Genomic DNA, 26,856 nt, shown 5'->3' on the forward strand with positions numbered 1-26,856 from the left:
ATTGTGTCCTCCTATCGACTTTCTTTTATGCTGAAGATAGAAATGCCTGAGACACCCCTGTCTAATCCCATAGAAAGAAGGTAAAGGGATTATGAATGAGAAAAAGTTTTGAAGTTTTGTATCTCCATTGGAAGATTTTATCAGACCGTCCATAGTGACCGAGCCTATCTCATCAAATTTGAGATGTGTAGCATCCAGACGGTCAACTGCGCAAAGGATTTTGGGAAGCCATTCAGTTCCATTATGTTAAATTGCTAAGAGCTGGCTGCAAAATGCCTTAATCTTCTTATTTCGTCTAAGAAATGTACGCTTCAACCTCAATCTCGACAATCATACCCGGGATACCCAACTCCGTAACACCAACACAAGTCCACGTCGGCTGATGATCAGGCATCCACTTGCGAAACTCCTCCACCATGAGATCAAACGATCCAGAAAGAGAAATATGGAAGCTCTTTACAGAGTAAACGTCTGCCCAGCCCTTTGCGCCGGCGTCCTTGAGGTTCTTTTCGACGTTCTTGAAGGCAAGGTCAATCTGGCCTTTCAGGTCATCTTTGTCAATGTTGCCCTCGGCATCCCAGCCGCCTTGGCCGGAGCATTTGATAATGTTGCCGACGCGGACAGCTTGAGAGTAGGAATAGAGCTTGTTGTTGGTCTTGCCGACACCTTCGTAGTTGAAGTAGTTGAGGGTTGACATAATGGCTGGGAGATCTGCTCAAGTCTTAGTGGTGTGGCTAGTCAAAAAAGGCGATGAAGCTCACAGGTGAAGTGTGGTAAAATTATTTGGAATATTTTTTGAGCAAAAAATCTAAGAACAGGATGATAGATGAGACTGATTCAACAGTCTCGGGTGCCGTTTTATCTATCCCAGAGAAACACCTGATCTGCCCCCAACATCTTGGCATCAGCATCAACAAAGCCTATCACTGGACTGTAAATTCTGCCAAGGACTGCCATTGCAGAGTGATTATCGTTGTGCCACGGATGGTCATGAAACATTCCTGATCGAGAATCGGCTGTGCCAGGTTGATCCCCGAGGATGGTCATGATATCTACCCCTTGCTTTACCCCGCCAGATGCCGAGAATAAGCTCGCTCGCACAATCGACATAATGGGACACTTTATCCGAAGGGGTAGTGAGTAACGTCATACCAATGTGGCCATCTTTTTTCGCGTCTATTGAAAGCACGAAAAAGTTGCCTATTTGCGTTTAGTTTCAAAGATAAAAGAGATGGCCACGCCAAGATGACCCCACCACGAGAGAGATAGTCCATCCTTGATTACCCCTCAGTATGGCCTCAAAAGTTTCCTATCTCGAACATGCATATGTACTACCCCGTCTTTGCGGGCAATAACTCGTCCAGATGGGCGTGAGTGCATCATGTCTCGTGATCTATTCTCCGAGTCAGCTACGCATCACATTCCGATATAAATTGGACCCCGCAATCGATCGTGACTTTCAGTTTCCTCAACTCCAGATACCCAATTCACATCATCACCATGGCGTCAACTACTCAAATCACTCTGCCTAATGGCAAGAAGTATGACCAACCGACTGGTCTCTTTATCAATAACGAATATGTTGCTGCTTCTGGTGATGAGTTTGTGGTGACAAATCCAGTGTAAGCCCTACAAATGCCCATGTCAAATACACGCTCACAAGCGGCAGAACCGAGGAGGAGGTCATCAAGCTCAAGGGAGCTTCCACCGAAGATGTCGACAAGGCAGTTTCAGCAGCCCGAAAGGCATTCGAGGGAGAATGGTCGGAGCTTGCTGCCGTGGATCGAGGCGCCTTTCTCTACAAAATTGCTGATCTGATTGATCGCGACCGTGAGCTCATCGCCGCTATCGATGCCTTTGATAACGGCAAGGTGTGTATCTCCACATTTCGTGCAAACATGTCCAACTGACGCATCAACGTCACAGCCCTTCAGCGCGGCTCTCGCTGGCGACTTGGACGAGTCGTACAACGTGTTCCGCTACTACGCCGGTGCTGCCGACAAGATCAGTGGCCGCACCATCGAGACTTCGCCCGCTAAGTTGGCATACGTCCTCCAAGAGCCTCTTGGCGTGTGCGGACAGATCATCCCCTGGAACTTTCCCTTCATGATGCTTGCATGGAAGATTGCCCCCGCCTTGGCCTGCGGCAACACTGTTGTGCTTAAGCCCGCCGAGCAGACACCGCTTTCGGCTTTGTACTTTGGCAAGCTGGTAATTGAGGCTGGTCTGCCAGCTGGTGTTGTCAACGTCTTGCCCGGTCTTGGACCTCAGACTGGCAAGGCCATTGCTGGTCACATGGGTATTGATAAGGTGGCCTTTACTGGCAGCACAAACACCGGCCGCGCCATCATGAAGGATGCGGCGAACAACCTCAAGAACATCACCTTGGAATGTGGAGGCAAGAGTCCTTCCATCGTCTTTGCGGATGCAGAGCTTGACCAGGCCGTCAAGTGGTGCCACTTTGGAATCATGGACAACAAGGGCGAGGTAAGGCTGAACGGCATTGGGTTCTTGGGTATTACGTTAACACGTGGAATAGGTCTGCACTTCGACATCACGAATTTACGTCCATGAATCCATCTACGATGAGTTCCTGACCAAGTTTGTCGAGGTCACCAAGGAAAACGACAAGATCGGAGGCCCATTCGAGGACGCCACCGTTCAAGGACCCCAGGTTTCCAAGGCTCAGTACGACAAGGTTGTTTCGTATATCGAGGAGGGTAGAAAGTCCGGAGCCAGGCTTCTCTACGGAGGAAGCAAGTACGGTGACAAGGGTTATTTCTTGAAGCCCACCGTCTTTGCGGATGTAAGTGATCTTCTGGTTGACCTCATGCACTACTGCAATTACATGCTGACGGCAATGACAATAGGTCAGCGAGGACATGAAGATCATGAACGAAGAGATTTTCGGCCCCGTCGTGTCTATCGCCAAGTTCTCCACTGAAGAAGAGGTCATTGCCAAGGCCAACGATACTTCCTACGGTCTTGCCGCTGCTCTCTTCACAGAAAAGGTATCTCGAGCACACAAGGTAGCCCGGAAGCTGCAGGCCGGCATGGTCTGGATCAACTCTTCTGGCGATTCACACTTTGGTATTCCTTTTGGTGGATACAAGTCTTCGGGTATTGGACGAGAGCTGGGTCAGTACGCTTTGGATGCGTATACTCAGTCCAAGGCTGTTCACGTGAACCTCGGCTTCGAGCTTTAGGGGGGTGATATGAAATGTGTAAAACTTTGGCAAGGAGATATGTAGATATAAGCATACTAATTGATTGCCCTGAACGACGACATTGCCTTGAGAATTGTGTAGATTGGCGCCCTATCGACCGACCAGTAACTAGATAGCCTTGAAGATGCGAGAAAGGTTGAGCAATAACTGTGCCAATACCTTGGTAGATGACTCAACATATGTTTCAAGAACGTTCCCAAAATCTGAAGCCTGTAAGAACTGTAGGTTGTGGTGCTTTTGGCACTGGGTTTCCAATGCCGGCATGCGTCAAGATCTGGGTTCCAGCTATTGTGGTGAATGGCTTCTTTGAAGGCGTGGTCAAGTTTACAAAAGAAGTCTGCAAGACGTAATGCTTGAGAAAAGATGGGTTATTTCACATCCAGGGCGAACAGTCCAGATAGAAGAATGACCAATCGCTCTAGTTCATTGCCGCTCTTGATGAAAAGGGGGATGAAATCAAATTCCTCAGCCAGAACTCAGAAAATCGCGGACGCCCTGAAAGATCCAGGCAAAGCGGGACCCTTTCGAAAGCATCCGGCTGTATCATCACTGTTCTTGACATCAGAAAGTTTGATCTGGAAGGGAGATGAGCTGACGCCAATACTCCCTTAATGTCCTGACAGCCCCCTAAACCCATAACCCCCTGAACCCGTGACCCCCCGAACCCGTGACTCCCACAACGAGCAGTTTGAAAGGAACTACCTCGACAGCCACTACGGGCACCATGCCCCCTACCTGCCTCGACACGCAAGAAGGTATATAAAGAGAAATAATTTCAAGAGGTACTAAGAGCCCCAGTGATGAGAACTTGCGTCTGAGCTGAATGCGATAACGACGCTACATCGAAGGATGTCTGAGGGGAGAAGCGGTCGGGTGGGAGGCCGTCTTTTTTGCAGGTTTTATACATGGGAACCGATGACTGGAAACCTGTCCTCTGCCAAAATCTTGTTTTCTTTTTTCACATGTCATACGCATGTTTCGATTCTTTTCTGCTGCGTGAGTTGCTTGAAGGTTGGTGGCTGCATGTGTTGATGATAGGGAGGTACCTGGACCTCAAGTCACCCCCAGCAAAAAAGATACTTCCTCCCGGACACGCAGTACCCAACATGGCGCAGCTGGTAAGAGTCAGGGAAGGCAGGTAGCTACCACTTGGATATCCACGAGAATCCAAATGGGAACGACGTGGAAACACAGACTACATCTTGTTCGAGGCTCCAGATCATGGAAAGTTTTAGTCGTCGGCGCCGAAAGCAGATAGACTCTGCGATTCAAGCCATGCAAATATCATCACATTCAACGGCGGGACCGTGACGCACATGTCGCCCCGATTCCTTGCTCACTGGAGGCTGGCCACTGTGGCTGGCGCTGCACATGGCCCATATCCTGGTCCACAAGCGCTTGGGAGGATACTTGGCGATGCAAAAATATACTCGAACATGTTACTTATCGATGAATTATTTATCCTGGGTACAGAATTGTGTTGGCCTACAAGGTTGGGCAGTAAAGGGTGCCGAGTCCGCTGTTTACTCCTCTGTTTCGAGGCTCTCGGCGAGAGAGCGCGTTGAGTTTTCGTGACTAAGACAATACTTGGTTAGATCATGTTCTCGTGATGAGTTTCTGCGGAATTTGGAGTTAAAAAGCCTCTAAGGCCAGCTTATATTCGTGCAGTCGATGCTCGAAAGACTCGAGGAATCTTACGCGTCATAAGAGAGAGCGCCTGGTTGTGACAGCGTGTTCAATACGGCCGATTGGGCCCAGCAGTTTTTGATACTTGAGTGTAGTTTGAGACTTGCTAGTTTCATATCTCCAACGAGATAGAAAAATGCGCTCTTAGCTATTACGCCCTTGGTTCTCTGTTGGCCTCGTCTTTGCGTTGGACCAGTCCTTGACAACGAATGAGGAAAACAGGCCGACCGGCCGATTAGGTGATTTTCTGGGTCAACCATTCCCACAATATCCAGGTTGAGATATCTCGGTAAACTATATAGTTGATTCTTTCCAAGGAAAAAGAAGAATAAAATTAATAACCTTGTTTTTTTCAAAGTTGTTTTTGTCTGCTGGACTTGGACACCTGGCTAAGACCTAAAGACTGTGGACTGTTTCAGACCCAATGGTAACGTGCGAACCCCCCAAGCCCCCTGCTTTGAAAAGGTTTTTGTGTTAAAATATAGAGAAACCCTGTTAATCAGATTCTCGAGACTGGGTCCAACTGAGTTGAAGCAAATGACGGCGCTGACGATGGCTCATCCTGATTGGCTGTCCAAGTTGCTAGTTAGAGATACGATAGCTTGTTATCGTGTGTGGTTTATCGTGTAACGAGAGATAAAGCGGATTGAGGAATTAAATATTGTTCTGCCTTGCCGTCACTCTTGAATTTCCATTACACAGCTTCGAGAATAGCCATTCGTTAAACCATTTCCGCAGGCATCCATCTCGGTCTTCAATATGTCCGAGAACAGCAAAGAAACAGGCAGGAAAACCCGAGCATCTCTTATCTGTTACCTAAGATAAACAACCGAATAAATCAACTGACATGACCGACCTGCCAAGCTCGGGTTTAGCTGCCCCATGCCCGTATCCGGCCCCGTAAGCAAAAAGCCGGCTTTTACCGTCCCGGACCTCCGGCAGAGATAACGGACATGCAAAGGCCGATATCAGATTGACGTGATGCAAGAGGTAGAGAGAAGCGTATCTGCAGTGCCGAGTTGCCAGGTTATAAATGAGGCCGTCCAACCATCTCCATTGATAGATATTTCTAGATACAATCACAGTTGAAGTACCAAGAGCCAGGTCGAATTTACAACTCGGTCTACCCTTATCTTGTATCTTCCCAACACCAGCCCCCTACACATCGACCACCATGACGGTGAAAGAAACCGCCACACCGGATGCCATCCGGGCCTTGTTCTCTTCGGCTCTTTCCAAGATGTACCAACGCGAAGTCCCTCAGTACGGCACATTGCTGAAGCTTGTGTCTGACATCAACCGCCAAAAAGATGTCAACATTCAACATCGCATCGAGGTTGAACGTCATGGCGCCATTCGACTCGGGACACCTGAAGAGCTGGCGACGATGCGTCGGTTATTCTCTGTAATGGGAATGCATCCCGTCGGTTACTATGACCTTACTGTCGCCAGCCTCCCAGTCCATGCCACATGCTTCCGACCTCTTACAAAAGAGGCACTCGCCTACAACCCTTTTCGAGTCTTCACATCTCTGCTTCGCCTAGAGCTTATCCAAGACGAGTCTTTAAGGCAACAAGCTGCTGAAATTCTGAGCAAACGCAACATTTTCACTCCACGATGCATCGAGTTGATTGAAATGTTTGAAATCGAAGGCGCCTTGTCCGAGGCTGCTGCTCAGGAGTTTATCAAGGAGGCGCTCGAGACCTTCCGCTGGCACAAGACATCCACTGTCGACATGAAGACCTACAAGGCCCTCCGAGCAACGCATCCGCTCATCGCAGACGTCGTTTGCTTCAAAGGACCTCACATCAACCACCTGACACCCCGCGTTCTCGACATTGAGACAGCGCAAATCCAGATGAAACGATACGGCCTCGACGCAAAAGAAGCCATTGAGGGGCCTCCCCCGAGAACCTGTCCCATCTTGCTTCGACAGACCAGTTTCCTCGCTCTTGACGAAGCGATTGCTTTTTCGGAGGGCGCAGAGACAGGTGGCAGTCACAAGGCGCGGTTCGGGGAGATTGAGCAGCGAGGCGTGGCATTGACGCCAAAGGGTCGACATCTTTACGACGACCTGATCAATGAGTGGCGGCAAAAATCTTGTGATGCATCCCCTGAAATCAAGGAAGAGATTCTGGCAAAGGTCTTTGAGAGATTTCCTGACGACACGAAGAGCCTGAGGGAACAAGACCTCGCATACTTCACCTACAAGCTCACAGACTCTGCATCAAAAGTGCCCAGCACGGATATGGACACACTGATTGACTCTGGAGCTGTCCAACTAGAACCCATCACGTACGAAGACTTCCTACCCGTCAGCGCAGCTGGTATCTTTCACTCGAACCTGGGAGATGACGGTGGTATGGACCACGTCGCGGCAGCGGATCAAGCGTCTTTTGAGAAGGGGCTTGGCTGCAAAGTCAACAAGGAGTTTGAGCTGTACAGGAAAATGCAGGAGGCGTCGATTGAAGAATGCTTTGCGAATCTGCAATGAGGCATGGAGGTGCAGGGTATCTGTTATGTAATTAAACATTGAGCGAAGCGGTACTTTTTTACACGGAATTAATTATTTTTTTTCTACCACTTTTAAGAAAACAAGTGAACAAGCTATAGAATTGAGATACTGATGCAAATGCTCCTTACTTATCCATCTCGCCATTATCTCGACGCTTTGATAAGATAGAGTTGAGGTTGAAGATTAGAATCATGTTATCTGATAAGGGTGCAAGGTCAGCTCCCTTCATGGCACCATCAATAATGTCAAGGGTGATTAGGATTCTAATGACATGGCAAACAGTGTGGGTGTTTTTGGACGGTCACAAGAAGTGGACAATGCCGGTTACTCTCATCGTTTTTACCGGTTTTGCTTGTTGCTTCAGTCCCGTGAGCTATCTGTGTGCATGCTTGACAACTTGACAAGATAAAGGGCGTGGTAGCTGCATATCGGTACCCGAGGGGCGTTCCGCATAAAATTCGTTTCTCGGGAATAGACCAGCGAGTTCGGTCAAGTAATTCCGCCAAGTGTCTTGATGATATGCTGGTTCATTGACGGCTGACGAAAAGATGTTGCAGGTGCCAATTAGAAATAAAAAAACTCAAGAACGGGAAAAGGGGTACCACGACTTTATTTTTCGTAGATAATTAAAAGGCGTTGCCTATTGACCGATTATCGTGATTCTTATTAACGGTGAAGCTATTTCTGAGTGTCGGGACTACAATGGCGGGTCGGACATGTCATGTCCGAAGTGTGGAGGGGCGAATTGCAACGCCAAGCAAGACAATGCTGAGTCGTTCACCGCCCACAGCATATGTTTAGAAGGAGAAGATGGCGTAGGAAAAGCTCCCATGGTCTGATAAATGCAGAGACTTGTGATAACAAGCATAGTTCAAACGGCGGACTCGGGGTCCAACTTTACAGCGTCTCGGTTCAACAAACCACAATAACGAGTGGGTCAGTCTACGATAGTACGATGCAATAGTGAAGAGTGAGCATGAGGAATTACAAGCCGCAAAAGGACAAGAGTTGGCTGATAGACTTGTTAAGGAAGGATATCCCGAGCTCCTAGTCCTCGACAAGGGATGATATAGAAGCCGAGCCTAGTCCAAGCTCCCGAAGCCATCTCGGGTTCCCTCGGGCAAGGAACCCGAGTCCCACCACGTTTGAAAGCCCCGTGTCCCCGCGGCCTTCAGCTCCATCTGAGATGGACAATCAGTAACCATGGAGTCGGCATTCGCATCACCGGAATCTCAAAAGAGACCGAACCAAAGAAGGACATCTCCAAAGGACGACAGCTGTCGCACTTGTAGGATATGCCGTCAGAAGAAGGTTGGGTTGCCAGACTTGTCCTACGTCATCAACTAACAGAGTCTCCAGGTCAAATGCGATGGCCAACGTCCAAAATGTGGTGCATGCTGCAGAAAAGGTGATGAATGCGTCTATCTACAAGATGCCAGGCGCACGGCTATTCGCATCAGAAAGGAAGACGTCAGGGCTCTTCAGCGACAGGTCGAGGAGCTCAAAGAACAGATGCGGCAGAAGGATCTCCAGGCCCCATCTCATGACGTTGATTCTCTCTACCGTGCGAACTCATCCCAAAGACAGCCCCTTCCCATACAGCAATACCCGATAGACGATGTTGGTCCATCAAGAGCTTTTACACCTGCTACCTCGAGTCATCCACCAACCAGCGTACGCTCTCTCTTGTCTGAAGACACGCCACCGAGTTCACATCGAGGACCACCCAGTCAGTCTCCGGTACTCACGTCGTCAGCAGCAGCCGCAGTGCTGGCATCTCTGGACAGAGGCGCTGAATCGATCGCTGAGAACCCGTTGCTATCACCCGAACCCACGCAAGGGAGTGAAGACAACGATGGCGATGGCTTCCAGTTGTATGGTGCCACTAGCTTACTGCACAATCAGTCCTCAAGAACGCTCTTGACCGACAGACAGAGAGAAGGGAGCCAGGAGCGCGCGACATCAAAAGATGCCGTGAGAGATCGACTTGTTTCGTACGCAGCCCTTCGAAGACAAGAAGAAGTGGCCCTATACTCGTCCCCAAGTATTACATCCAAGATCGACTTTGACGGGGTACCCATGGACACGGCCCTGCACCTGTTGGACTTGCACTGGAACCGCCAGCATCTGTCATATCTCCTCACCTACCGGCCGGCCATTATGGATAGTCTCATCCATAACGGATCATACGTCAATAAACTACTCCTGAACGCCATCTACTTTCAAAGCAGTTTGTATAGCGATCGGACCTCTCTGTTACGCCAAGACCCCCAAGACCCGCAGACTATGGGCATGGCCTTTTACGAGCGATTCAAGTCTCTCCTAGTCGACCACATCGACAAACTTACTATACCAACTGTCGTGGCTCTCCTGACGTGTGGTGCATGTTTGGTCCCACGTGGCAAGCAGAGCGCTGGCTGGGTATTCTGTGGCATTGCCTACAGGATGATGACGGACCTTGGATGCCATTTGGATATTGAGCCAACATCACAGGCTGGACAAGGCTTTAAACTCACTCCTATCGATGTCGAGATGAGAAAGAGGATCTACTGGGCCGCTTATGTCGGAGACAAACTGCAGTCTCTATTCCTGGTCGTCCTCCCGCGATACATGAGACCGTAGGCGGTGTCTCTGAAGAGTTCCTGGATACCTACGAAGAGATGGAAGAATGGAGACCATACGTGGATCCAGAGGCACGGCCTTTTGACAGTAGCGCCCCAGCTTATCGAGGACGACCATGCTATGCGATAAGCACATTCAGATGTTTGCTTCAGCTCTGCCGTATAATATCTCGCATTATAGATGCTTTCTACACAACTGACAACACTGGCCCATCAAAACAATCTGCTGAATCTGTTAAGGTATGCCTGATACAGAAGAGACAAGAGGTTAGGGAACAGCTGCGTCAGTTCAGGGAGAGCATCCCCTCATGGCTTCAGTTCGAACCAGGAGTAGATCCTACTCCACCACCGCACCAGATAACACCTCAGTATGTATCTCGTCCGATGACCTTGACGTACATCACTAATGGTACTTGAAGTGCACTCTATTGGGCTTCAGTAATACTGACCGAACTACCCTTCACCAACCGCGGTCGTACAGCCTTTGCACATGAACACAGCCCATTCCAACCTAGCGCCCAAGATGAGAGTCGAAAGAAATGCATTGAAGCTGCACTACACATATGGAAACTTGTGGAAGCATACAAAAAGACCTTCACACTGAGGCGGGCGCAGTATGGCATATCCTATGCTACATATTGCGCCGTACTTGTCATTCTTGAGCATACTGATCAAAATTGCGATGACTACATTGAATGCATCCGTTTCTTCTGGCAGGCTCTGTTGGAGTTCCAACGCGGTTGCAATTATGGGCTCAAGCGACCTTTGAGGTTACTCAAGTCTCTGATGAGTCGGATTGAGAAGGTGACCAAGAATATCAACATGGATGCGACGGCGACGACGGGCTGTCCGGACTTGAGCGGTAAGCATCATGCAAAACTTCCAGAGTAACTGTACTGATCATGATTCAGCCTTCCAAGCCGACATGGCGTCGTTGTTCGGGACTGATCAAGCTGGGGATGCTTGGAGCGGGCCATGGGTCGCTCAAGATGGTCTTGCGGCGGATAACACCTTGTTCGGCATTGCTGACGATAGTCTTCTGGGAGCATACATGTGAGATGAAGAGCAACAGCTGCCTCCTCCTCTGTAATAAAATTCTGCCACTCAACCCGAGTGCTTCTTCGCATCAACCTCAATCTCAAGCGTCATAGTCGGAAGCGCCAGCCTGGTAACCCCAGCAGCCGTAGACCCAGGCCGATGCCCGGGAATCCTCTTCTTGAGAACCTCTGCAATGATGGGCAGCGTGGTGTCGATGTCTGTGTGGTAGGACCGCATGTAGTACACGTCCTCCCAGCCGCGCAGGCCTGCGGCTTTGAGCACGTCGTCGATGTGCTGGATTGTGAGCTCGACCTCTTTCCGGGGGTCGGATGCGATCTCGCTGTTTTCGTCCCAGCCGCCTTGGCCTGAGATCTTGAAGTAGCCGTTGCCGAGGTCGACGGCTTGGGAGTAGTGGTATGCTGTGCTCCATTCGGCGCTGAGGCCGGGAGGGACGATGCATCTAAAGGACGGCATTTTGTGATGTTTTGATGAATGTAGTTGATTTTGAAGTGGATAAGTCTGGTGAGATGAGAGTTTAGCTGCAAATGCAATTTCTTTTATACTCGTGGGTGAGGAGGCGTAACTTTCAGTGTAGTACCAGCCTTTGCTCACCATGACGTATTGCAGCTTACACGCAGCACAAAGGATTTCTTCTCACCAACTTGAAGCTGCATCGACTGCAACATCATTTTGGCCTGGCGCTTACGGACGAGAACTGACTGGAAAAGCCAAGAGGCCCGACGGCCCCATCGTAATATGTTGTATTGTCGGCGCAGCCGATCTGACTTTCTCTATCTGACCTAACACATCACAATATTACCCAATACGGCCGCGTCCTGCTCGTCGCAGGCTTACATTGGTTGCGGTACAAAATCCGGTCTAGCCAGGGAGGGAAACACGGTGCGCAGCTCGCATGAAAGTCCTTCCCTTTCTAGCCATAAAAACCCGCGAGGCCTCACAGTGGCTCAGAATCTGAGGCCTGCCCAGGCGGTTAACCACTCCTCCATCGGGGGGGCCGATGGCCGAGAACCTTGTCCAATAAAGAATGAGAGGGAATGGCGGCATCCGATGAGAGATTCGGAGGCTCGGAGCTCGGTGGTAAGTGAATTGAAGTCTGGTCAGAGTTGGGCCGCCCTAGGAGATTTGTAGGCTACTACTTTCTTGTCATCGAAACATGATGATTGTGTATTGGAACAAAATAAATATCGATAAAAAAATTGGGCACACTTGGTACGTATATAGTCTGTTTCCGCCACTATGCATTCAATATAAAAATGCTTCCATAAACGCAATAGTTGCAGTAAACTGACCAATATTCTGTGTATGTACAACCACACTTGCGCCTCCTCGTGAAACCTTGCCAAGCCTTCTTGAACTACATCAAACCCGTTTACGAACCCATAGACACATTCAATCGCCTGCTTTGGAATATCCAAGACTAAGACTAGATAGAGGCTCAACAACATGATTGTAAAACTCCAATGCATGATTCGGAGGCTCATCGATCGTTTTCGGTGCTTGGTCATTATAGTTAATACACCAACGCGTCAACGCCGCGTAGGTCGACCCCATTCTAAACGGCAGGTCCTTATCAATAGTCGATCTCACTCTCTCCCTCAGTATCTTTGCTTCGGGACTGTGGAAGTGTTTCACGTCTGTTGATAACGAGGGCCGGCTGCTTGATGTTTTCCCGCGTTTAGAATCAAACAGACTTGTCAACGGGGCCCAGATACCAATTTCCAACAGGACAAGTCCTAAGCTGTATATATCATACTGGACCTTGTACCCTTGCGCCGCCTCACCTTGGTAATCGGGGTGACGGTACATGGCGACTGCAGGATCGCTATTTGATTTGGAGCGATCAATGGTCTGGGCCTCTGTTTCCAGCCTTGAATACTCAAAGCCACAGATAGTAGGCGAAGCCAGCTGATCAAGGCTAGAACCTTCACCTGAGCTTGAATATGGAAACAGGATATTGTTGCTCCGGATGCTCTTGTGCATCCAGCTACTGCTGTAGAGCTGGTGGAAGGTTGAAGAGATATCGCTTGCCAGTCTGAAGCGTTTCTCCAGTGGTGGCCGAGGCTTATACTCTGGCTGTAGTAGATTGTACAAAGATAATGGCTTTGAAAAGTCTCCTGGAGCTTGCTTAGACTTCTGGGGAAATTGAAAGACAAGCCACCAACAGTAGTGGTCTGGGTCGTGTATGTAGCCCACTGCTTGCGGGACCTTGAAGCAGGATGACTGTGGCAAGGCCAACAGCGAGATGAGTCTTTGAACTCGACTCCAGAGCATCATCTTTGAGTTGTGATCCAAATCTGGTTCAAATGATTTCCGCTCAAATAGACACAGCATGGCAGGGTCATCCTTTCTTGCTGCCAGAAAGCGATTTTCCGTTGCAAAGTCTGATGGAATGTCATATTGTGCCAGCCGTAAAGACTTCATGGCAATCTGCGAGACATTTGCTCGTAACGACCGATCCTCGTTGCCAGCTAGAGACTTTCGATCAATCTTGGCCAGAGTGTCTCCATCTCGATCGACGTCAACTGCTTCTCTGATCATGGCTAGAGACTTCTCGTCTACCGCGCTCCCAACAACAACGACGTGTATGCGCTCGTAGTCGTTGACGAATCTTCTCCTTTGCGTTTCGGTCAAGAGCTTGTTCAGGAGATCAATCTCGTCACGAAGGCCAGTGACGAGCTTCTTGAGCTGATCTTTGTCTCTGATGGCCCATCGTACACGACTGGACATGCTGCGAGAGATGCCGCTGTTCTTTCTGGCGGTTTCCGAATCATCCGGCTCCGCACTGTCTATTGCTAGGGGTGTTCCTCCGTAGAGTTTAACCCCGCTGGTCCGCAATGACTTTCGCATACGGGCCACGAAACTCGACACGGCTTTCGAGGTAGATTCCTCGCCCTCGATCTTGACGCCGTATCGTTCTCGAACCTTGTCCGCGTCTTCAAACATGCGAGAAATGACCTGAAGCTCTCGAAGAAGGACCTCGCTCGCAAGGCTAAGGTGAGGCGCCAGGGTACCCTCAGCCAGACCCGAGTTGGCGCCCCAGGCCTGAAGCCTCAGACGCTCAATCTCGAGGGCCACGGTAAGGGCTTCGGCATCGTCAAAGTAGTGGAGGGCGGTGCTAAAGGCGTCGACTGCCTTGCAGGCCGCGAAGAAGGCGATCTGAGCGATGGCAATTCCTGTCCCGGGGTCCACCATGGCGTTGTACGTGGCAAGTTGTTCTGCCTAGAGAGAGATTGAGGCTGTGCCTTCGTATGCTAACTGGGATGAGAGACGGTGCTCGGTCGGTGATAATGTATTTCCGGGGCGGGGTCGACTCATGCAAGGCTTGTGATCTAGGACTCTTCTCTTCTCTCTCTTGAACCAAAAAGCCAAGATAACTATTTCCACTATCTATAGCTTGTTGGTTGGTCTTGTTGTTTGAAGTTTTTAATACGGCAGTTGATTCGGCACCAGGCCAGCTACTGACTCAACGTCAGCCAACAACAATAACGCCTCAATCAACTCATCGCACCAATCAATACTTGGGATTCAACCACTCGACCTCGATAATGGACTCAGGGTTCTATCATTCCTACTCGCTTGGCCAGTCATCAACAGAGTCGTCAAACGCAACCAAGACTTCGGCCGAGACAGCGCGAACAACTCTTCCAGCGCAAAACATCGACGAAACCCTCACAACAGCTGGTTTCGTATCGTTTGCTTGCCACGTTGCCTTCCTGGAGGAGAGGTTGCGTCGCGGAAATGACACCAAATTCTTTGATGGCCATGAGATACAGACGGTAGCACGCTTTCCAGCTGGAGGTGGTGGTTTCTTTACTGTTGACCGGGCGAGGTTGACAAATCAACCTAATGATGGTAGAGAGATTGTCGCTATCAAGACTGCCAGGGATCAATCCGGGTAGGTTATCTATTACCTCCCTTTCTGTATTATACTAAACAGCGGTATGTACTCCCAGAGACCCCTCGAGGTGGAAGGACATTCTACTTGAAGTACGAGCCTTGCTTCATGAGCCGTTACGATACCACCCCAACATTGTGCACCTGCTTGACTTTGGATGGTCACATTCTTCAGAAACCGGCTCGCCTTTTCCGACTCTTGTCCTCGAGTATGCCGATTTTGGTACCCTTGACGATCTCCAACTTAAGAGCGAGTCACCGCTTCCCTTTCGGATCAAGCAAAAGCTCTGCTATGATGTTGGCCGTGGCCTCTCAATTCTTCACGCCTGTGGTATAGTTCACGGTGATTTAAAACACAACAACGTCCTCGTGTTTAAAAACAGAGAGGAGTATCCCCCTGATCAGCCATACACAGCCAAGCTCGCAGATTTCGGTGGAGCTATCATGGATATTGGACGAGACGCTGGTCATTCTTTACGGATGACGACTGTTCCATACGATGCACCCGAATCAGGCCAGGCACTTACTGTTGATGGTATTAAAGCCACCGACACGTATTCGTTCGGAATGCTGATTTGGAGAACCTTCATCGACTGCCAGGACCTGTTGGTCGCCATCGGTTTCAAACGGGCCTCTACCCCCTTGTCTGGTGACGAGAAGGCAACACTGAAACAACTCAAGAGATCCGAATCTTTTCTTCAGATAGCTCTTGGAACAGTAGAAGCATACGGTCAATCACGATCCTTGCCTGGAGAGACGGTCGACATGGTCACGGACGCGATGAATGCAACACTCACCCTCAACCCGGCATCAAGATCTCTAGTCCAGGCTCAGGCCAGGCTGCGAGGCATGTCGAGAGAGCAAGTAGAAGATTACACGTTCGCTCTTGAACGCGAGAATGCCAGTCGAAAGGAGATGGAACGAAACCGCATTCCAGGCCAGCGTGCTATCGACATTGACAGTGTGGGCTATGCGCTAGGCCGGTTTGGCCGAACTTACGACGCTCAGCAGAACCTCCCAGGATGTCGACCAGATCTTCCGGCTCCTGCTCTCGGCGGATTCCTATTTGATCCATTCAAGCTCAGAACCCTTCTAGACTGGTCTCAGCAAGTTGCGATGGTGAGAGAACTGGAGCAGCTTGCCGAGTCTTCGTCGTTTGAGGAGGAATCGGCTGAGATTCAACCATGGACGGCATCATATCATCTCTTTCAAGCATGCTTGAGTGGATTTGGAATGCCGATTAACCTCGAAAGAGCCTGCCATTGGCTATGCAAAGCATCCAAGGCGGATTTCGAGTGCGCGGATACTGATTATTTGGCCAAGGCCTGGCTGACCAGGCTTTGTAACGCGGCGGGGGTGGCTTGTCCGTTGACTCCAGATGAACAGGTTGATGACTTGTTCTGGAGCATCGTCCGCGGACATCGGCATTGCATTGAGGACAGTGAGTTGGTGATGCCTCATTTTCCTAACCCACACCAAGCCACAGCTGTCCAGTCACGCATTAGACAGGCAGTCTCGGTAAACAAGGAATTGACGGGCGGAACTGGCATGCCACATTATGCGCCCCGCATGATGAGTCGTACATGGGATCTATTCAACTTTGAAGCTCTGGATGAGGATATCCGGATGGAACTTGGTCCCGAGTATGAATCTTGTCTTCGGTCTACGGACAAATCACAGGAAGAATCAGAGACATCCAGGTTTGACAAGATATACGTCAACAAGCGTGGCCATGGCCTTCTTCACTACGCTGCCGCCGTCGGAAACGTCAACGCTCTCAGACATCTACTGAGCAAGTATAGATGCAACATCAACCTCCCAAACCAGTCATTCTCCGAAACTCCCTTAGTCTGCGCCTGTAGAGCCGGACAATACGACTCTGCCAGGTTCCTCCTTGAAAACGGCGCCGACCCCAACGGGTCAGACTCTGGTCAAGAAGCGCCCCTCCACTGGATCTCCAGGTTCGGGAGAGCCGAGATGCGACTCACTACGAAGCGTCTTGTCGACGCTGGGGCAGACATGTCGAGGATAACCGATACGATGAGGAAAGACGTTCGCCGGATCTTTTCCGACTGGGAAGACAGGCTGAACCTACCTATGACACCGCTGGGTCGGGCTGTTCTGAACAACAGCTTAACTGCCGTCAAGACTTTGCTCGAAATCGGCTCGGCGGATCCTATGGAGAAGGCCACTCGAAAAGAGGCTGTGAACTTGTCAGCCATTGAGCTTGCCGCCCTACTGACGCTTCCTGAAATTCTGCAAGAGCTTCTCAACTATCAAGATGGTAGAGGTGGCCAGGTCAAGGTACTTGACGAGTTGGATGTGCTCGACATGGCGCGCGACATGTCCGACAAAGGGGTAGCAGACCCCTTGACACTTCACAGCAGACTTGTACGTTGTGGAGCACGCTACAAAGAGTGGCTTTCCTGCACTCTCAGGATTCTTCACGACCGACGCAGAATCCAGGATCCAGATTCACAGAAGCAATCAGCTTGGATGCTGAAGAGTGCAAGGTGTTTGTGCAGGGAGGTTGAACTGGGCAACCTTGATATCGTCCAAACCTTACTTGAGCTGGGCCATGATGTCAACGGCTTACCAGGCCGTCGCCCCTTGGCTACAGCTGTCCGATCGAACAACAGAGACATGTTCGAGCTACTCGTCTCCCACGACGCCAAGATATCTTTTGACGACAAAGAAGAGTCGCTTCTTCAAACTTTTGCTGCAAAGCCACGAACATCTCCTGACGATTTATCCATTGCCCAGTTCTTGATCGACAATCTGGTCCCAGTCGAAGCAGCAGATGGGGAAAGACCTTCTCCCCTCGCATCAGCTATCAAGAACGGTTACTTCCCTCTTGCTGACCTCCTTTTGGCCAATGGGGCTGGTGACAGTGTGAATCATTTTTACCAGTGGGAACCCGCAGGAGGCTTTATGTCTGTTCTGGGGGTTCTTTTGCAGTCTCACACTTACTCTTCACTACTGGCGATTGAGTACTTGGCAAAGAAGCACGAAGAGGGTGTTATAACCTTGAAACCCCTCGTGGACTTGACGAAAGAGCTCAGTGTCGTGCATATGCTTGCTCTACACGATCCAGGCCGGATGAACTCTCGGCAGCAAATATCCTCACGAATCATCCACCGAATACTCGAGCTATTCCCCGCGCCCGAAAGCTTGAAAGAGCATGCTGTTCATCAAGAGCACGGAACTCCCCTCACAGCAGCAATCATGACTGTCAACGTCGATGTCGTATCTGCACTTTTAGAATCAGACTACCAGAGCGACCTTAACAAAATGGTCAAGCTGCCATCGCTACCATCAAGCCTCGGCATGTCAGACGGCGCGTTGCCCATCGCATTGGTGTTTGCAAGATTTGCACAGAGCGTCCAGGTTTTTCTCGCACAGACCACGATGAACCAGGACATATATGACGAGCTCAAGAACATAGAAAGGCTTGGATACACGCTCTTCAACACGGCATCAAGTCTACAGCATGAGGGCACCTCGGTTGATACTCAGTTGGACCCCACTTCATTACCGCAGAGCTGGCAACAGCTGCACGCCCTCATACTGACAAAGAAGTTTCAAATGGAGCACAAGCCACAGTTGCACAGGGACATGTCTAATCTTTCATTGGGTGATGCAGCTGGAGGGTCAGAATCTGATCAACATGAGAGCAATTCTGATGAAATGCCTGTTAGTCTTGCTCAACTGACCAAGGACAAGAGTAGGAATTGGTGGGACACACCTGATGAGTAGATGGTCTGGCTAAGAATGCTTTTCCGAGGCAAAGTACAAGGGCCTTTTCAGTCGTCAAGCCGTAGGTAGATCTCGTAAAGCTTTTATTGCATGTCGTTAACATATCACATCTCAGTGTATCAAGTTTGGGGATGCAGTTAGAGTTAAAGAAGCTCTTCCTTTCTAACTAAATGAATGACTAAAGTTGGTTTGCTTTATACTTTCACAGTATACCTCATCCAAGTCTAATACCATAGATCACACAGCCGCCCTTGTCAGAGTGACCCTAGGGATACTATGTGACAGTATGGCGAAGTATTCTATCTGGCTCCAAGAAGTGGAACACCTTCATCTGAGCACTAATCTCACTGACCACGGCCCTCCTTGTCAAAAGTCTTGTTCAACCACGCATGGATCGTCCTCGAAAGCTCCTGCCCAGCACCAGTCTGGCAATGAAAGCCAGCAACCCCCTTGAAAGTGTGCAGAGTCGCCAAGTCGCCCAGGGCATCCGCCACCTGCTTCGGCTGTCCAACGTAAAGGCTCTCCAGCTCGGCATCTCCGACAAACACGGGAATCTTGATCTTGTCAATAAAAGACTCGACGTTGTACTGCTTGACCTGGGTGAAAAAGTCGGAGGGCGAGTGCGTGTGGAACGCCCACATGCCGTGTTCGAGGCCCCAGGTGGCGCCGGTGGGGAGCTTCCCGGCCTCCAGGGCTGAGAGGACGACGTCGTCGAATTGCGTGTGGTTGCCCGCCTCGTAGATTTCGAGCATTTCAGATGACAGCTCCTTTGTGTATGCAGCGTAGTTGTCCCAGACGCCGTCAATGAGGACCACTGCGGACAGACGGGGCTCAAAGGCTGCGGCACGGGCTGCCAGGTAGCCACCGAAGGAGTTTCCAACTAGGACAAGACGGTTCTCGTCCACGACGTTCTTCTTCTCTGAGAGGACATAGTCCACGACGGGGGTGGCGACTTTCTCCCAGTCGGGGATAAAACCAATGTTCTGGTTACGACGCACAGTTGGCTGTCCTGGGCCTTCATAAGTGATGCAGTTCCATCCTCGAGCCAAGGCGGGTGCGACAAAGTTATGGTAGGAGTCCTCCTGCGCAGCATCGAAGCCATTCCCGATGATCAAGGTCGGCAGCTTATCGTGCTCGCTCTCGGAAGCAGAGTACCAGATGGCATCGACGGTGAAGTTGCCCTTAGTAGCCGGAATGCGAATGCGCTTGCCAGGAATAGGCAGAGCAGCTATCCCGTTGTCGAACGCCTTAATCTGCTCGTCCCAAATGGTATTAATGAGCGGGTTGCTCCAGTTGCCGTGGGTGTAGACATCAGCCCTGCGGAAATACCCTGCGGCAGAGAACCACGTCTCCCTGACATTAAGAGGATCGTAGGCGTTCTCAGGGTTCTCGGCCTGAGCCTTGGTGTCGTTGGCCAGCTTATAGAAGACGTCGATGAAGGATGTCATGTTTCCAGCTTCGATATCTTTGGCTGCGCCAAGAATAGGCCCGACGTCGGCTCCTCCGGTGATGGCCTCGCCGAGAGGGGTCAACAAGTCGAAGTTGAAGGTTGAGTCATTGCTCAGCAGTAAGATGGGACTGTTTGTGGTGTCATACACTGCTGAGGCTACACGGGCATTCAGCAGAGCGGCCAGGAATGGGCCGGCGTAGGCGGAGGAATGAAGCTTCATGGTAGAGAGAAAAGAAGACTTGAGGGAAATTGCGATGGCTTTCTTGCTTGTGAACGAGTTGTCTGTTGTTTCTGAGTGATCTGTCTTTTTCTTCGTCTTCCTTCCATCTCTTCTTATACTTATTTCTTTCTCTTAGAATCACTTAGACGTACGCGGTGATGATGACCCCAGTCAGATCGAGGGTGTCCTACGTAATTGGGCCCTTGCTAGGCTAAACCGCATCGAGTGTGCCTTTTTGCGACGGCGTCTTCTCATTGGCTGTTATCATAACCGACTAAGCCCACTGCCGGATGTAACCCGGCTGTGCTGCATTACGATAGCCTATGACGATGCCCCCCCACAGCAAGCTTATTTATTACTGTAACTTCACTTGTCTATCACACCCAGGTCTCTCTTTTCGGCATCATCGCTGTCACAATGGTCAACCGAGGACGCTCCGGAGGCTGCGTGACATGCAAGGAACGTCGCGTCAAATGCGACGAGGCGAAGCCTGAGTGCCGATCTTGCCAGCGCCTCAAGCTTCGTTGCGGAGGCTACAACAGGCCTAAGCCAAAGCCCAAGTATGCCAAGCTAAAGTTCAGAGACCAGAACTACAAGTTCTGCACCAATACCAACCAGGATGTCGACCCCCATGGTCGGGATGTCGTAAAGTCTGCGACCAGCCCGAGTCAGTCGCCCGAGTCTGATGTTCAGGACCGGGGGGTCATGACAGCCTTGACTTCACGGCGGCTCTCTGAGCCCGACGCCGCCGTGCCCTTCTTTCTCGGTCATTACGCTAGAATAGGCCGCGATATGGGATCCACTCGAGGTTTCTTCGAAATGCTCATTCCAGCCTACTTCTTGCAGCAGCAAGAATCAGCCCTCTCGCTCGCTGTTTCAGCCCTGGCTTCAGAGATCTTGTCCATGTGGCGGGGAGACACCAACAGTTTCCGATTACCACAGAGGTCTTATTCCCGGGCAATCACACGCCTTCGGACCGCAATACAGGATCCCACAGAACGTGCCCAGCCAGCAACTATGCTGGCCATACTGGTGCTCCAGACATACGAGAATGCGTCTGCGGTGTATGATCTTCGCCGGGCCTCGAGCGTGCACCACAATGGCGCAGCGTCTTTGCTCTCGTTTGTGGATACAGACGCCATGGACGGGACGATGCGCGCCTACCTACGAAAGTTTATGCTACACACCGAGGTTTCAACCGCCATGCGTCAGAAAAAGCCACTGAAGAGCATTGCATACTCGTGGATTGGGAGCAAGGATATCGTGGCTGTGCCAGACAACCCCAGCTCAGCACTCGATGCCATAGGCGCGTCAGTGGCCGAGCTGCAGGCCAGTTACACGCAATTTGTGACACAGGGTGGCTCCACGACGTCGTTGGAGCGCCTGGAAGAGTGGAGGGCCGAGGCAAGAAGAGTTGACGCAGAGCTGCTGGCGTGGGCGGAAAACGTACCGGATCACTGGAGACCGCTAAGGCTGATGAGTGGTCGGGATATTGATTCGTCCATACCCACCTACCAGTCTATCTGTGAGGTGTATCCTTCGTGCCAAATTGCCAGCATTTGGAATCTATGGCGCTTCCAACGCCTCGTGCTGGCCAAGATTACACTCGGCTCCCTTGGTGCATTCTCAGATCTGAGCTGCTTTGGCTCCGCATGCGGGCAGTTCCTCGACGACCCAACAGATTTCGTCAACTGCCAAAAAACACTGCAAGAAGTGGTTGACAACGTGTGCTACAGCATACCCTTCCACCTTGGCAACCGAACCACCCGGTCCAGTCTCACAGATTTCACTGACCCGACGGTTCTGCTTCCCAGCCAGGGTAGCCTCGATGTGGTGATATCGAGCGACGACCATAGGCGTCATGTCATCGCGCAAGGGCCGTGGCGCGCCATGCACCCGCTGAGCCGCTGCTTGACTCTCTTCTCGGAAGATGACGGGGAGGTGATAGTGAGCCTTCTCAGGCCTGGACAGCGGGAGTGGATCCGTGACCAGTTCCTGCGTGTCGCCACGCTGCTGCATCTTCCGAACGAGCCGGGCAATGATTTGGAGGGATCAAAATCACCGGGAGAGTCTGCAGATGCCAAGGCGGAGTATCTGGCTAGGGAGATTAGGAAGGGTGCGATTCTTATGAGTGGGCCGTAAAGCTCGGGACCTGTAAATTACGCCACAAGTGGGCTCTTTAGATAATATACAGAAGTGCATATCTAGTTAATATCATAGCGTGTCTAGACAAGAGAAACAATACAAGAAAGGTGTTTGTTATGGTACATTCAGAGTACTCGGGCCCTGCAGTCTCTACAGTAAAGGCGGAGGCGCTGACATGCGCGGCATGTAGCTTAGCTTCGTCAGATTTGACGCGTCGCTGTTTGCAGGTGATGCAGCCTTGTGTTGACAATGATGAGAAATGAATACAAGCACGAAAAGGGCAAATTCTGTTGCGACGAAGAGGGTTGTTGAATTAACCTTGTGTCTGACTGCGCCATGCTACGTACGTTGCTTTCCAGGTGTAGCCAATCATAGATGCGCGTCGCAAAAACATGGACTTGATCGAGTTTATTGGTTTATTGGTGTCATCTTACGGTGATCTTCACGGACTTTGTCATCCTCAATGCCGTTCTCATCGTGCCTGGCTTTCAAGAGAAGCATTATAGTATAAGTAGAGATGGAAAGACTGGGATAAGTGAGAAATCTACTCATCATCTCAAGACCATCTCGTCGACTTCAGTCATCACCACCACAGCTGAGTCTGCATGGTCGACCCTTGAATTTTGGGTGCGATTTGTGCTTTCCAGTTTGACTCCGAGTTCAAACGCTGTCTTTTCATTGCAATTAAATAACCGCGGACGTATAAAGTCAATCAGCGACCGTGTAAGTGTAAATGAAGTCTCGGTTTTTGGCTCTGGGCTCAAGCCCGGTGATTTTCCTGACCCACGTCTCACGGGCTCTCGCCGACGGTCATGGGCACGGGCATGATCATGGAGTACAGGATGAGAGCGAGACAATTCAAGGAATCAAGGACGAACTCGACAACGGTCCCCGGACGTACTTTGCTCTCTCGGACAATTCTGGTCTGATATACTCGCACATTGCACTCATGACGATTGCTTGGATTGTAATCCTGCCAGTCGGTACGTATACGCTTTCTATGCAAGAGATATCACTGACTGAAAATCCACAAATTCTCAGCTGTGTTTCTCTCTCTGGCTTCCTCACGGTATACGCTGGCAGCTCAGCTTGTCTTCATGGCGTTTAACGGGTTCGGCCTTCTCCTAGCACTATTTTACAACACCCGCACTCCCGACTTGTACCCGAATAATGCTCATCACAAGATTGGCTGGATAATCACGGCAGTCATGGTTGCTCATGTTATTGTGGGCTTCCTAGCACGCAGGAAATCCGCCACTTCCATCTCCGGGACCCATGGGAGGGCAGAGGAGCAGAGCTTTGTGCCTCTCGCGACAATCACGACCGAGTATAACTACAACGATGCCTCAGACGACGACAACTCATCCAATGATGGCCATTGTAGAGGCTCTATCAACTCAATAGACGGTGGTTCCGGTACGACTCATGCCGAGGATTACGACGAGGACACTTTCAAGGATTCCCGAGCTTCACAGCCATCTCACCGCCAAGGACTCTTGTCAGCTGTGATCAACTCCACTACCCGCGTCATTTCTCAAGTCACATCGCTCTCAACTTGGGCGAGATACGGCTACAAAGTTACTGATCGAATCATCCTACCTTTTGGTTTCATAGCCTTCACTTCCGGCATTGCGACATTTGGTAGATTCTTTGTAAGAACCGCTTCAACAAGACAAAAATCTCAAGTTGCATACTAACCCAGTTGCTTGCAGGAAGGTGACGCCGTCTTTAACGGGCTGGCACACTGGATCAAAGGCGGCGTCTTCTTCTGGCTCGGGTTGTTCAACCTTGGACGCTGGGCGGGCAGCTTTGCTGACCTGGGCTGGGCTTGGAACATTCGACCAAGGAGCCGAAAACACCAGCCTTCGGCTGAATTCGTCGAGAGTTTCCTCATTTTCATCTACGGATCAACCAACATTTTTCTTGAACACCTGGGCAATTCAGACGGTAAATGGGGGGCTCGCGACTTGGAGCATCTGGCAATCACTGTGCTCTTCCTGGGTGGAGGCTTGGTAAGTCTCGGTCATCAGAATTGATAAAACTAAACATCATGCTCTGCTGGACCATGGCTGACATCGATTCCAGTGCGGTATGCTTGTTGAATCCACCAGAATCCGAGATCTACTCAATACGACACTACATTCACACGAGGCGTTTTCCGGCGAAGTTAGGAAACCGATTCGCACTCCACCAACTTACGGATTCTCTCTCAACCCCATTCCGGCGTTGGTCATCGCATTACTAGGCACCATGATGAGCTCTCACCACCAAACAACGATGACGTCAACTATGGTCCACAAGCAATGGGGCCAGCTACTGCTCGGGGCCTCAGTTGCCAGGTGTTTGACTTATATTATCATGTATATCCGACCCCCGACATCCATCCTGCCCTCGCGCCCACCAACTGAGCTTTTGACATCATTTGGTCTGATTGCTGGTGGCATTGTATTCATGGCCAGTGTAAGTCTGTCCGCCTTATTGCAAGAGTCTTGACTGATACTCGGGGTGCAGAGCAGTGACACCGTCAGGGGAATGATTCATTATGATCTCGACGCCATGTTTTTATACACGGTTACCATGGGCCTCGTTGGCATTCTGATGGCGTGGGAAGTGGCAGTGCTTGCTATCAAGGGAATGGCGATCCGCAAGGAGGACTCACATATGTTTCGATGTTAAGGCTTGGTCACATTGTTGATGCTTTTTTGTGTCGCTTTGCGGGAAACACCGACTGTAACCTTTGATACTCCTGAGTTCCACGAGTAGAAACAGCATTTGATATAGGTTGGAGACGATTTGAGGGCATTGCAGTTGTAGTATTAAATCGAGTTGAAGGAATAATATTGTCCGTGTAGAGCCTCCTGCAATATTCGCTCCCACTTACGAATGGTAGGTGTTGGAACCGCCGCTTAGCACCTGTTGCATGACGCTCTTGCGGATAATACTAGCAGTCGATAGTTGCTGCGTTTTTGTTGATATTCATATTCAGCCATCTTTTCTCATTTAAATCGTGGTATCTCATCATCACAAGATGATGGGAATAACAGCCGCCGCAGCAACAGCCAACGTCAGCGTCAGCTTTCCACCGCTAATCGTAAACCTCTGCGTGGCCCAGTTATCATCGTCATCACCGCTGCTGCTCGAACCCCCGTCTCCATTTCCTGAGCCTCTTGAGGTCCCTCCCGTCGTAGTTGGCTCCGATGCACTGCCAAGGCCCGTCCTCGAAGATCCAGTCTCTGTTGTCGTACTCGGGAGCGCAGTCAAACTCGTGGTTGGCTTCACTACGGCCGCAGCAAGACTGCTTGCAACGCCCTTGACATCCAACTCGCAGGGTTTCGGCTTCGGTGCTGCGTCTTCGGTAATATGGGCGCACCCAGTCTCGTTGGACTGAAGTTTCACGGCTGTACCAGCCACTGCGCACCCATCATAGTTGGCGATGGCCTCCCGCGGTGTTTTCGCTCCTGGGCGCAGGGTGAAGGTGATGTTTCCAGTGCGCTTCGGGAAATACCCTCCCATGATCTTGAGAGAACCATCCGACTCGCGCTCGCAGGTGGTGTAGTAAAACAACTCCCAGGTAAGCACACAAGTATCTTGATCCTGTCTGAAATACTTGAACTGATCCCCCTCTTCAGCCTTCATGAGTGCACGGCTCGCGTTGATGTAAAAGTACGGATCCGAAGGTGGAGGAAGGCTCCGCTCGCCCTGGAACTCGTTCATCCCAAACAACGTGCCCAGGCCGCAGGTGAGTTCCCAGTTGATCTGGGTTGGAAAGGAGAGCAGGACTGGGGCGTTCTGGAAACCAAAGATGACGGGGAAGGGAGCCTCGACGGCGTATGTGTCGTTGCGGGGGAAGACGACGTCAAATTCGCCAGTCGCCGGGAAGGAAACCTGATCCTTTGCGACGGCGACGCCGCCGAGGGCGATGAAAGACAATAAGCCACGCATGGTTCAGCCACGTTGTGTGTTGGTGCTGTCCGTGGACCAGGAGAGGGAGTGAGGGTATTTAAAGGATGCCTGAGAGGCCGTGGGGCGATTGATGACCCGGTTCCGCCCTGGAAGCATGGATAGATCCCTGTTTGCGGCGTATCATGATCGACAAGCAGCAAGATAGCGCGAGCCCAGGCGGTTTAGGGTATAGCTCCCTTTGCTGAGTGTTTCGAGTTTGATTGCCCTACTGGCCTTGATTAATTCACTGCGTCGATACGGTACTCTGATGAAGTAAGATGTGTACCTGATTAATGCTCTCTACAGTGCCTCAAGAGGGCGAAAAACATACTCACTTGGCA

At 50.7% G+C, this 26,856-nt stretch overlaps 11 protein-coding genes across 11 annotated transcripts; 6 read left to right on the top strand and 5 right to left on the bottom strand.

The window, feature by feature from the left end:
* Positions 1–295: 295 nt before the first annotated feature.
* Positions 296–697, bottom strand: MRS44_014708 (uncharacterized protein; the record flags this gene model as incomplete). Its single annotated transcript, XM_046277208.2, has 1 exon — positions 296–697. One exon carries the CDS (start codon positions 695–697, stop codon positions 296–298), a length of 402 nt encoding a protein of 133 aa, XP_046127797.1.
* An 803-nt stretch (positions 698–1,500) lies between these two features.
* Positions 1,501–3,206, top strand: MRS44_014709 (uncharacterized protein; the record flags this gene model as incomplete). Its single annotated transcript, XM_046280208.2, has 5 exons — positions 1,501–1,622; positions 1,670–1,871; positions 1,927–2,487; positions 2,540–2,806; positions 2,871–3,206. 5 exons carry the CDS (start codon positions 1,501–1,503, stop codon positions 3,204–3,206), a joined length of 1,488 nt encoding a protein of 495 aa, XP_046127798.1.
* Positions 3,207–6,087: 2,881 nt separating this feature from the next.
* MRS44_014710 (uncharacterized protein) lies at positions 6,088–7,407 on the top strand (the record flags this gene model as incomplete). Its single annotated transcript, XM_046277209.2, has 1 exon — positions 6,088–7,407. The coding sequence occupies one exon, from the start codon at positions 6,088–6,090 to the stop codon at positions 7,405–7,407; it is 1,320 nt and encodes a 439-aa protein (XP_046127799.2).
* Positions 7,408–8,813: 1,406 nt separating this feature from the next.
* MRS44_014711 (uncharacterized protein) lies at positions 8,814–11,106 on the top strand (the record flags this gene model as incomplete). Its single annotated transcript, XM_065618521.1, has 5 exons — positions 8,814–8,818; positions 8,868–10,046; positions 10,190–10,417; positions 10,469–10,911; positions 10,961–11,106. The coding sequence occupies 5 exons, from the start codon at positions 8,814–8,816 to the stop codon at positions 11,104–11,106; spliced, it is 2,001 nt and encodes a 666-aa protein (XP_065474593.1).
* Positions 11,107–11,153: 47 nt separating this feature from the next.
* Positions 11,154–11,561, bottom strand: MRS44_014712 (uncharacterized protein; the record flags this gene model as incomplete). The annotated part of the gene is made up of 1 exon (XM_046271414.2): positions 11,154–11,561. One exon carries the CDS (start codon positions 11,559–11,561, stop codon positions 11,154–11,156), a length of 408 nt encoding a protein of 135 aa, XP_046127801.2.
* A 936-nt stretch (positions 11,562–12,497) lies between these two features.
* MRS44_014713 (uncharacterized protein) lies at positions 12,498–14,300 on the bottom strand (the record flags this gene model as incomplete). The annotated part of the gene is made up of 1 exon (XM_046277210.2): positions 12,498–14,300. One exon carries the CDS (start codon positions 14,298–14,300, stop codon positions 12,498–12,500), a length of 1,803 nt encoding a protein of 600 aa, XP_046127802.2.
* Positions 14,301–14,653: 353 nt separating this feature from the next.
* Positions 14,654–18,758, top strand: MRS44_014714 (uncharacterized protein; the record flags this gene model as incomplete). Its single annotated transcript, XM_046272256.2, has 2 exons — positions 14,654–15,003; positions 15,062–18,758. 2 exons carry the CDS (start codon positions 14,654–14,656, stop codon positions 18,756–18,758), a joined length of 4,047 nt encoding a protein of 1,348 aa, XP_046127803.2.
* A 344-nt stretch (positions 18,759–19,102) lies between these two features.
* MRS44_014715 (uncharacterized protein) lies at positions 19,103–20,428 on the bottom strand (the record flags this gene model as incomplete). The annotated part of the gene is made up of 1 exon (XM_046274140.2): positions 19,103–20,428. The coding sequence occupies one exon, from the start codon at positions 20,426–20,428 to the stop codon at positions 19,103–19,105; it is 1,326 nt and encodes a 441-aa protein (XP_046127804.2).
* A 417-nt stretch (positions 20,429–20,845) lies between these two features.
* Positions 20,846–22,570, top strand: MRS44_014716 (uncharacterized protein; the record flags this gene model as incomplete). The annotated part of the gene is made up of 1 exon (XM_046272984.2): positions 20,846–22,570. One exon carries the CDS (start codon positions 20,846–20,848, stop codon positions 22,568–22,570), a length of 1,725 nt encoding a protein of 574 aa, XP_046127805.2.
* Positions 22,571–23,306: 736 nt separating this feature from the next.
* On the top strand, positions 23,307–25,249 carry MRS44_014717 (uncharacterized protein; the record flags this gene model as incomplete). The annotated part of the gene is made up of 5 exons (XM_046271413.2): positions 23,307–23,556; positions 23,615–24,225; positions 24,286–24,585; positions 24,659–25,033; positions 25,085–25,249. The coding sequence occupies 5 exons, from the start codon at positions 23,307–23,309 to the stop codon at positions 25,247–25,249; spliced, it is 1,701 nt and encodes a 566-aa protein (XP_046127806.2).
* A 345-nt stretch (positions 25,250–25,594) lies between these two features.
* Positions 25,595–26,515, bottom strand: MRS44_014718 (uncharacterized protein; the record flags this gene model as incomplete). Its single annotated transcript, XM_046277211.2, has 1 exon — positions 25,595–26,515. The coding sequence occupies one exon, from the start codon at positions 26,513–26,515 to the stop codon at positions 25,595–25,597; it is 921 nt and encodes a 306-aa protein (XP_046127807.2).
* Positions 26,516–26,856: the final 341 nt, after the last annotated feature.

Source organism: Fusarium solani, assembly GCF_023522795.1.
Source record: "Fusarium solani strain SB1 chromosome Unknown bctg00000010, whole genome shotgun sequence".
NCBI classification, from domain to species: domain Eukaryota; kingdom Fungi; phylum Ascomycota; class Sordariomycetes; order Hypocreales; family Nectriaceae; genus Fusarium; species Fusarium solani.